The sequence below is a fragment of the Mytilus californianus genome, unplaced genomic scaffold, assembly GCF_021869535.1.
Source record: "Mytilus californianus isolate M0D057914Y unplaced genomic scaffold, xbMytCali1.0.p SCAF_6, whole genome shotgun sequence".
NCBI lineage: Eukaryota > Metazoa > Mollusca > Bivalvia > Mytilida > Mytilidae > Mytilus > Mytilus californianus.
The window spans coordinates 75,923,891-75,935,841 of record NW_026262712.1 but is presented as its reverse complement, the minus strand read 5'-3'; the positions used below and the strand labels follow the sequence as shown (position 1 = coordinate 75,935,841).

At 31.7% G+C, this 11,951-nt stretch overlaps 1 protein-coding gene across 1 annotated transcript; it reads left to right on the top strand.

Annotated features, from left to right (window-relative positions):
- The first annotated feature begins 550 nt into the window (after window positions 1-550).
- LOC127704825 (uncharacterized) lies at window positions 551-5,103 on the top strand. The gene is made up of 4 exons (XM_052209053.1): window positions 551-723; window positions 3,161-3,336; window positions 4,033-4,149; window positions 4,779-5,103. The coding sequence occupies exons 1-4, from the start codon at window positions 654-656 to the stop codon at window positions 4,836-4,838; spliced, it is 423 nt and encodes a 140-aa protein (XP_052065013.1). The 5' UTR covers window positions 551-653; the 3' UTR covers window positions 4,839-5,103.
- Window positions 5,104-11,951: the final 6,848 nt, after the last annotated feature.

Genomic DNA, 11,951 nt, shown 5'->3' with positions numbered 1-11,951 from the left:
CTTTTAAAGATAAATAATAAGGGAAGAGAGAATTCAATCTAAACAAATCATTTATTAGATCCTTTAATAATATTGGTCTATTTATCTGAGTTGAACTTGGATTGATAATAGAATTAATAAAGTTATCACTAAACAAATATTTCTGTTTCCATTCTATTTTACGTTAAACATTTTGTTGCAATACAAATCGTTTAAAGTAATACATGTTACTACTACATGTACGTGTTGTTATGGTATCATGAACTTTGTAATGACAGTATAGCAAGGTTCTATTACTCTTTAAAATGACTCATTTCGCGGGATTAAAGCTAGGAATTAAGATAAAATTTATTTACTTTTCTATTTCATAATAATATTGCATAGATTAAAGGACATTCTACTTTTTGTACAATATGTATAAGAACGTTCTACATACAATTTAGCGCAATCAATGTTTAAATTGTATATAGAATAGGTCGTTCTACCTTCTTGCAGGTCATACTTTAGGACGTTCTACTTTAAAACGATTGGTTTACCTGGTAACTGATACTAGTATATTGATCAATGACGAGTTTATATACTATATAAAAGAAACGTAAAGCCACTGAATAACCTACAAATATTCAACCAGCACGCCAGTTTAACGTCTACATAATATTCAATTTTGCTTCGATATGGCTAAATTTTTAGGAAAATGGAAATCAGTATCTATGTCCAATCTCGAAGCTGTAGGCAAAGTTTTGGGTAAGTTTTTTGTTTACTTTATATTTATTCTGCATATCTGCATATGTCCTGAATAGTTACCAAAACTCGTTTCGGTCTTATATATCATATGATTGTGTTTTATTCTTATTTCTTATTATGTTTATGATTATGACTGTCTTTGTAATTTTCTTCTGTTTTGAATTCTTTTTTGTCATCTTCACGGCGTGGGAATGGAAATTTGACTTAAATACTCTAATGATACATGAAAAGTATAACACGTTTAATCCACCATTTTCTACATAAGAAAATGCCTGTACCAAGTCAGGAATATGACAGTTGTTATCCATTTTTTTGATGTGTTTGAGCTTTTGATTTTGCCATTTAATTAGGGACTTTCCTTTTTGAATTTTCCACGGAGTTCAGTAGTTTTGTGATTTTACTTTTTACTATAAAAAAGATGCAAAATTCACAGATGTAAATGATTGCATCATCTATACACATTTGCCGATACAACTTACATTGAATTTTATTAAGGTAACACAATCAATAGCGTGTTTAAGTCGGTAACCATACTGATTAAACTTTATTTTGAAACCACAATCGTCATCTTAAAAAGGTTAACATATGTTAAACATTGTTATACAAGCAAACGGCTATTTTACTTCAATCGAGAAAATTCATTAGAACCAAGGCTCCTTGTTGAAGACTGTACTTTGACCTATAGTTGTTAATCTTTTATACATTGTTACTTTGAAAGTTGTCTCATTGGCACTCATATCACATCTTCTTATTTATATAGGTTCATTAATGCTGTCAAATATGTTAATATCTACTGTCTGTTAACAGACAAAAAAAAAGCAAATCCTGCATATTCAACTTCTGTCATTTCCATACGCCCATTTTCAAAGTGCTCCACATAGAACTTAACATGATCCAATTTCCTAAAATGTACATTTGTTCCAGGACTAAATTGTAAAGCAAACCGACTAGCTCATTATCCCAGAAACTTTCATTACATAATATTGTCTCTGTCTGAATATACCGATACATACGTAATATAAAACAACGCAGTATTATTGCAAATGAAACAACTGTCCACCAGAGACCAAATAACGTAGATGTAAGCTATAAAAGCCCCAAAATGACAAAATATTACACAATTGAAATGGACAAACCAATGGCCTGATTTGTGTCCTAAACAATAAGCAAAAATCAAACATAAAGACACAATAATTTAAAAATGACTTGAGTCATCAGAACGAAACAAAGCAACAGATACAAATTATAACAAAAGACTTAAGACACGAAGAACCAATGGACAAGTCTCAGCAGTGATTCTGCTCAGATTAATAATTAAAGGCAAATATTGTTACAAAAATGAATATCCGATTAAATATTTTGTTATTTAAAGTAATATGATCGTTCAAAATACATAAAAAAGTTGTATATGTTTAATATAGCTTTTACTATGAAACACGTGTACGTGGACTTTCTTTTAAAAGATAATCGTTTATTTTATCCAAATATTCATCAAAGTACTGCTACAATAAATCTAGATGTCAAGAGGAGAAGAAAAAAATGAAGTGATTCATTTATCATCACTAGGGCTATGTCAATGATTCTAATAAAAAATATCTGAAGTCTAGATACTTTGAATACACTAAATGGTAAAATGATGTACTCCCATTTTTAGTCTAAATGATAGTGATGCAGGTAAGTTGTATCCACACTTACAGACAATATTAAGTTGAAAGTAGTCGGAATAGCATGAACTCAAAACTTGTGAAAAACTGTCCCATAATTCCAAAGTTGTATCCACCATAAGTCATAATTTGGGACAAAACAAAACCATCAATAATATCATTTAAAAAAGAGGGGCGAAAGATACCAGAGGGACTTTAAATTCAAACTCATAGATCGGATATAAACAAATATTGCCATCGCTAAAAAAGAAAATGTCAAACAGACAAATAATAGTACACAAGACACAACATAGAAAACTAAAGACTATGCAACACGAACCCCACCAAAAACTGGGGGTGATCTCAGGTGCTCTGGAAGGGTAAGCAGATTCTTCTCCAAATGTGGCACCTGTCGTGTTGCTCATGTTATTATAAAACCGATATATAGTCTTATTCGGTAGGTCACATTCGTAAAAAGGGAACGGATAGTAGTTACGACATAAAAGCATATCCGATATCATTGTAGACGTTATATAAATAAGACAGTTAATGTTTAACTAGTAATATAAGAATCTTGGTCAATGTATTATATAGGGATTAATTTATGATGGCGACTTAAGAATTTGTGTATTTGTTGCCAAAGAAGATAGCCGGTTATAAATTAAAGATATGAAATCAGCAGAATGACAACTGTATTCAAAGAAATCCTAGTTTAAGTTTTCCATATAGATATGTTTGTTTTTGTCTCTTAGCTTTTTTTACGTATTGAATATACATGTAAAATTAACTTTCAGGCTATACAGATGAAATGATTAAAAAGTACAAAGAATCTAAATGGACATTTGAGTTCACCAAAGATGGAGATAAGTGGTCAGTTACAAATGAATCAGACAACACACCTAGATCAACTAATACTTACGAAGAAGGGAAAGAATTGGTGACGAAAAACTCATTTGGACAATGTCTTAAGGTAGTTAAAATTGAAGTGTACTATTATTACTTTATCTTTTGATGTGTTTGAGCTTTTGATTTTGCCGTTTGATTAGGAACTTTACTTTTTTCTATGCAAGCTTGAGGAATTGAATATAAAAAAGAAGATGTGGTATGGTGGCCAATGAGACAACTTTCCACAAGATACCAAATGACACAGAAATTAACAACTATAGGTCGCCTTCAACAATGAGGCTGTTAACAATGACGACTGTTAACAAATATGTACATTTGTAAATCTGATCCATCTTCAGTTGATCAAACAAATGAGTGGGAGTATGGAGGTTTGTAATTAATTTCAGATCATGTTAAACCGATATCTAATGGTTTTATGTCCGGTATGCACCACGGAGACAAAGCTTAAAATAACTTTGCCGACTTTGAATATTATTTTTTGTCCAGAATGGACGTTAAGCACACATTAATTAGTAAATTTAGTTTACGTTAAAATTACTTTTTTTCTCAGTAATATCAAAACGTTTAAAAACGGAAAGTAAAAACAAAACGTTTGTCCTGTTGAAGAAAACAGTCCTCCTCCCCGCATGGAAGATAGAACGTTCGTACAGTATCCCAATTGTCTCTCCGCTCCCATTTCTATATATGACACCTTGTAAATTAGGTATTCGCTTAAAAATAAATATTTTTTTTACGATCTTCATATTTCTTTGTGTTTTAGATTACTATCAAATTTGACTCGGATTCCAAAATGACTGTATTGGAAAAAATGGAACTACCAGTTGGTTGGAAAAATGTCAAACTTGTACGAACAATTGAAGGAAATAAAATGACAGCAGTGAGTATTCATTAAGGTTTATGAACCCTTCTGTAGCAATCTGTATGGGGATAGTCTCATTGCCAATTATTACACATCACATTATTTATTTATAAACCAACCACAGAAATCACATCTTTCTTCCGAGACATATATTGCAAAGCACTACAAAGCATTATAGAATGCTTAAACGTTTTATATATTAAGTGCAACTGTTTACACAGACCTAAAATATCTACTTGATAAGGGTTTATTGAAACACACCGTCGTTTTTAATCTTAAGAATATTCTATTTCAACCTGTACTAGTCTTGGTCAAGATTATTTTGTTTAGTTGCCATTTTTTTTTTTACCACTCCACTCCACCCTACCCTATCCCGAATATCAAATAGTCATCCGATTGGTAAAAACTGCAGATAATAACTTATTATGTAACTGTATGTGTACTTTTAAACAAATTGAACTATCCCAATTATCTGTCACAAAATCAGTTTTACTTTGTAGCTGTAAGCATATACCAATTAACCTTTACTGTGCCTGACGCATATTGGTGTAAGAAACATAAATTATGAATATCAACTAATCGACTATTACGAATGTATAATAATAATAATATCGATAATGATGTCATATCAAGTGATTGTATTTAAGGTTATGGAAGAACTGGAAAGTGGCGCAAAGATGACCCAAACTCTCGAGAGATGCACATAGTCTGAGGAACAAACAAACGGAGTGGTAGTAAACGTCGTGCATTAGTGTTGTTTGAATATGTGAGAACGTCGTGAGATGCTTACTGAATGTAAACACAAGATGTATGTTTGTAATAAAAAAGCGACATAAAAAAAGCTAAAATAGAACAGAAGAGTACAGAAGTCTTCTGCGAAAATCAGACAATCATTTTTTTTTATATTTATCTAGAATATGTGTCGTAAATAAACAATTGTTGGCAGCTTTGCAATAAAACTTTTCTGAGATAGTTATCTCTTAATTTATTTTTTCTTAGCTACATCTTAGAGGAAATTCCTGCAGCATGTACATATCATTGGAGTAAAAAGGTTCAAAGCTGTGTTTAAAAGGGGAGAAAAAAACACGGGGAAAATACAAAAAATAAGTAAAATCAGGCAATTCAAAGTCAAAATCGCTATAAAGAGAAGAACAAAAAACCAAACAATCAGATAAAACATACCACCAAAACATGCACTAGAGATAAAACTAAGAACCCTGCACAAATGAATCCAAAAACAGAGACCGAGGGTGCAATAAGGTGCTTTGGAAGATTTAGCAGCTTTGGCTTCACGTGTTATAACTGGTGTGTTAGTCCGGTCCCATGGTCGTGATGTTTAGACTCTAGATGTGCAATATAACTAGTAACCATATAATACAACGAATCCTGAAATAGTGTAAATTAAAACACCAATCCACAACTTTCTAGACAATTTTGTAATGTGATACGATCTTCTTGGGTAATAATAATGTCCTGAACTGTAAATTTCTGTATACTTCAACTTCACTGTATTAGTCCGTGAAATAGTCGGCATTATATATTTTATTTTGTCACGTCACTGTCAGATTGTCTTTGACCAGGAACATATATATTGACGTTAGATATACCAAGGATTTGTATACAAATCCTTGGATATACTGTTCCCAGCTTTGACTTATGATTTTATATATCTCTTCGGTAACTTTCGTTCGATTTGAAATAAATACGAGCTTAAAGAATAAGCTATAAGATAATACTTCAGAAATAAAATGTTTACATAATCACATCTCCTTATAATTATTTCAAGAACTTTCTCTTATAGAATCAAACAATTTTAAATAAGTTATTTGTGACTTTTTGTCCTGTGATTTTTTGTCCTATAAATTAGCATAAAAGATTTATTTAAAGTCGGTTATACATATAACAATGCAACATAAACTCTGGAGAGCTTTTATCCGACAGTCCTGTGACTTTCTGTCCGTTTACCTAATTCTATCGGGTGTTGATGGCGTACAAGCTATATATTTAGATGTATGTGTCGACAGCTAGGAGCTTATCTTATTCTCAATGTTTTGAATCTGAGCTGTTAAAGCTATTATAATTCTTATTTTAGTCTTAAATACTTTATGAATGCTCCGCAAAGATAAAGCATTTTGCATTTAATACGAAATTTGATTAAGCGTGTTGCATTCGAAGTGATCAGACTATCGCTAGGCCATTTCTGCTCAATATATAAAATATCCTTGCATCGGTAAAACTCGTAAATTGAAACACGTATGAATCTGCTTTGACAAAACTATTAGAATTTAAGGATGCTCTGCTCTTCAATAATTGTTTGCACTCTGTTATCATTTCACTGAATATCAAGTAATATTTGTCGATGGACGGTTGATGAGTCATAGAAAAGACATGTGACAAATAAACTGTTAACATCAAAATGATTTTTTTTTTATCGGTTTCACTATATACATACGGGATATCATTCATATCTATACAAGGGGTTCAACGTGTTAACTTTTCCCCGGGTTAATTCACGGTATTGTTATTTTTTTTTCACAATTGAATTTATAGAATTTACTTTTTTAAGATTCATTTTTCTATGTATCAAGATAGCTTTCTATTAACAGTTTTATGGCATTATAACACCGCTGGGCATCCAACTAAAATTTAAACGGAAAGTTATAACATTTATTTTATCAAGCGTTGTCATCCGTTTCAATAAATTGTTAATCCAAATTTGAAGTGAGTATTAATAACGTCTAGGATAAGTGTGAGATTTATCTGTAGATGTGAATACACAAAATTTAGCTAAATTTGTATTAACTTAAATAAATGTAAAGGCCAGCTAGTGTGTGTTTAAAGGGGCACTAGCTACGAGATATATAAAAAATCTAATATATGATTTTTTTTTTGTTCAATCATGATTAATGAAAGTGAAATAGTGAAATAATTATTCGCTTTTAGCCGCCAGTATGGTTCAATTTTGTCAAAATAAGCTAAGAAACATTGATGATGAATTATTCACTTGCAAGTGAATAATTCGACCTAATTGAATCCGTATTCATGTGAACTTCAAATTAACCACTTAGCTAGAGATGGATAACACGTGATTTGTATGTGTAAAGTTATTTAAAGGAAAAGAATGTCAACATTGAAAGTGAAACGAAGGTAAATCATTTGATTGACTGATCCGATCCACAAAAAACATTCTTATACAGGTAAAAACGATAAAAACGATGATAAACATATATTTTTAATCTATAATATGAAATTAAACAGACCTGGAAAAATCCAATAGCACGAGTTCGCTTAATCTATTTATATCTTTATTTATGTATACATCGCTTATATGGTCATCGGATGACTTTGGAGGTCAACTCGATAGTTAATTAGATGGCGTCTAGACTAAAATACACACGAAACGAAGCTACGTGTTATCATGCCCATGTCCTGTCAACTGTTTATTTTAGACTTTTAATAGTTTGGATAAATGTTTTTACATTGTTATAAATCAAATATGAGATTTTGAGTCAAATCGGTGAACATGAATTTGACAGCTAGTGCCCCTTTAAAATGATATTATTGGAATGGATTTATAGTATGAAATTTGTTTGTGACAGAGATTTTCCGTTTGACTTGGACATGTTGGACTGCGAATTTGAAAAAAATATATATGTCAATTCACATTCTACAAGATGACATATTTTGTAAGTACTTTAACCTTTTATTCCAATTATAGTATTTGTGAGATGACCTGTTACTTACAACTGTCACGTGTTCAAGGCTCGTGCCGCTGGAATAGGTCACCTTTCAAGCTTGAAAATATGTGAATAGGTCGGGAAAACTATCAGAAAAATATATGATAAAATCAGTATGGTTCCCATAACTTCTTCGTTTGGTAATCTTTCTTGGCGTGCCCGGGTGTGCTTTAATCGAAAAATATTCTCTCTTTTCACACTTTGGTGTTCCACTCTAGATCTTACATTGCACACCACATGCATAAAACCCAAACAATCCAAGTGCACTTGTAAATGATGAAAAATTGAATTGCATCCTACCTATATAGTATAGATTTGATTTGGCAATCTTCGTTTAGAGACCTTTGTGGTTTATGCAATTTCATTTATGGATTACTAGCATAAAGAATTACATGTACTTTATATATATATATAAATGTCATATTTTCTACATTAAAAGCCTATTTCAAAAACATAACAAGGATTTGTATTTGTAACTAAAAATCTTCGAAAAAAAACTTTATAATTGAAAGTTTCTTTTATATATTCTACACGTATACCGAGATGTGTTCATACCAATTGTGTTTGCTTAATACCGAACCCGCGTAAAATCTAAGACATTACACGATCAAAACATTAAAATTGTGTTTATTACAGATATTTAATATTTAATATTATTCCACTGTTTAAACATATTGATAGTTTAATCAATATTTGATTGGTTGAGACTATCCCACGTGTCATTGAACAAATCTTCATATTCCATTCTGAGAATCATATTCCCCTCTGAAATGTCGGGATTACTTCGTGCGACGTTACGCGCAGTTAATGTACATAACGTTTTGAACTTCTTATTCTTCTTCAAATAGCGATAGCAAAAATCATTTTCATGTTCAAATTTATTTCAGACGATAAAACAAAAAGACTTATAATTAAATTTTGATCCTTACTGTTTATCAATGGGTATGTCGTGTTTAGTTTGACTTACAAAAACAAGCGGATAAGAAAAAAAAATGTATGCAAAATAATATTTAATGTATTGATAGTAAACAAAGCATAGGCAGTGGAATAAAACATTCATTTCCCTTTGCCTCGGGAGATATGAAGATTTGCTCACCCTCGAAAAATCATATTTCCCTCGGGCAGAGCCCTCGTGAAATATGAATATTCTTGGGTGAACAAATCTTCATATCTCCCTCCGGCATGGGAAATAAATGTATAATATCCACGGTTGAATGCACAATGTCCCTATCCAGGAGAACCGATACTCAACCATCTGTAGTCTACTGTTAGAGAAAGGACGACAGCCTAGATATCGTTTGCAAAAATAATAATCACTTGGTACGATTTCAGCTTCCGTTTTGCAATTTAAATAGTAAAGATCGATTTGTACGTGTTTTAAAATCAAATATGCTCTACTGCATTCCTTGAAAATAAAGCAAGTTTTCACATAGAAAACCTTTATTGATGGTCGAAAATTACTTTGATAAAAAAAAAAATGTATTTGTTACTTCTTTTTGGTAAATTGTATCTTTGAAGATCATATTCCGTTATGCTGGAATTTTATTCGATGTCTATAAAAATACAAGGCAAAAATTTTTGTTAATATTTCGTTAGATCGCCAGTAGAAATCATTGAAATTTATAACAATTAAAGAATATTGTTCATACAACCTAACACACAAAATGTCTCTTTGTGTCTGTATCCGTTGTTGCATATTTACGACGCTAAAAACGACGATTTTCAAGTAAAATGTCCAAATACATTTGTCAAATACATGAGAAAATATGTAACCCTAGGACATAAAAACTTCTATTTTTGTGTATTTTGATTAAATTCAAGATAAAATAAACACCTGAACAAGCATGTAATGAAATAGCTTATTTAAAAATGTGTATAATTTGTGTATTGGTCGACTTCGTTCTCTAGTTCTCGTTTGTGTTTTTTTTTTTGTATAGATAAATGAAGAATGAGTACAATATATCTGATTTTGTAACAAATACAATTTGGTCCCAAATAAAAGCTTAAAACCAATCAAACGAATTCTATTAATCTCCATGCCGTATGAAATAAGCCATTGGGGAAAAGCAGTTTAATATGGGGATAGGTATGACAAGTATATATTATGTAGTTTGTTAATCATGACTTCCCACCTTGACATGTTCTTTTTAGATATGGTTATCATCAGTATCTAAATTAAAGTAACACTGCATGCATGCAGATGATATCTATATACATGTACATGTATGTATCTCAGTTACAGCAAACATTGTCAAGGCAGTAAATTGCTTAGAACTGTAAATTCAGAAAGAATTGCGAGGTTTTCATGAATGTGAATTATGCGACTGGATGAGTATCACAATTATAAAAACTCACATTCTGGTATCAGCATGATACATGTATATGTTATTATTGTATGCAGATCATTTTCCTGTCACAGAATTTGCAATATTAAATTAACCTCATATTTTTGTCCTTTCTTTCAAAAATCTCAATAATAAATGCACAATAATTTAAGAATTTACAGTAAAGATTCTAAGAAACAACTATTATATAGATATTAGAAGATGTGGTATGAGTGCCAATGGGACAACTCTCCATCTAAGTCGAAATTTGTAAAAGTAAACCATTATAGGTCAAAGTACGGTCTTTAACACAGAGCATAATGGCTCACACCGAACAGCAAGCTAAAAAGGGCCCCAAAAATGACTAGTGTAAAACCATTCAAGACAAATGGTATAAACCAACAGTCTAATCTATATAAAAAACGAGAAACGAAAAACACTTATGAACCACATCAACAAACGACAACTACTGAAAATCAGATTCTTAAATATCTGATATTGAATTAGAAAAGTAGGGCATTAAAACTCAGGATTTATGAACAGGAAAGATCAAGAGAAAGCTTAATTGTTGACTTTGACAAGTATTGGATATGCATGTACAATGTACCAACCATTCATTTTTATATTATTTTTTGGGGGGAAAGTGTGGGGGGGGGGAGGGGTTCTATCTAGGTACAATCAATTTTTAGCTGGGTATATATACTGTACAATGTAAATTTCATTTTGGTTGAATCATGAAGCAGAGCTACTGTACATGTACCAGCCTGTTAAGTCTTGGCTTAAATACAAACAATGTAGGCTTGCTTTTTTTGAGCATGTTGAGGTACATGTAGTTGTAAATTAACACTAAATCAGTGGCAGATGCAGAAATTTTCATAAGTGGGTGCCACTGACTGCCCAAGAGGGGCCCAATCCAGTCATGCTTTTAGTGATTCCCTATATAATCGACCAAATTTTTCCCACAATAGCCCCCCCCCCCCCCCCCCCCCCCTAAATCCTTCTCTGTAAATATTGCTTGTATTATTTTCTTAGTGTTATATAGTTCTAGGAACACCCCAAACACTATAGGCCCTAGAGACCAACAAATTACAGAATAAATTTATACAAGTACATGATATACAGTGACATATAGTTGCTAACATCTACTTTGTTTGGTCTCAGGTAGATAGTTGTCTCATTGGCAAATGATTTGTAATCAACATGATCAAACCACATACATGTTGTATTATTTTTAATGAGGCCTGGAAATATCCATGGATTTTGTATTGCCGTATAATAAAACAAAAGTCAGACAAATTTTGACTTTACAATGCAACAGAAAATGTATGTGTTAATTTTTTGTTAAATGGTTTAAAAAATGTACCGGTAGTACTTTTTATACGACCGCAAAAAAATTTTGCGGTCGTATATTGGTATGACGTTGTCGTCGTCGTCCGAAGATACATTGGTTTTCACACTCTAACTTTAGTTTAAGTCATTGGATCTCTATGAAATTTTACCATGAGGTTCAATACCACAAAAGGAAGGTTGGGATTGATTTTGGGGGTTATAGTACCAACAGTTAAGGAATTAGGGGCCAAAAAGGGGCCAAAAATAAGCATTTTTGTAACTTCCAGACATAACTTGTGTGTTAGTGTATGGATCTCTCTGACATTGTACCACAAGGTTCCATATCACAAAGGAAATGCTGGGATTGATTTTGGGGGTAATTGCCTAAAAATTTTAGGAATTAGGGGAAAAAAACGAGCATTTTTCTAGT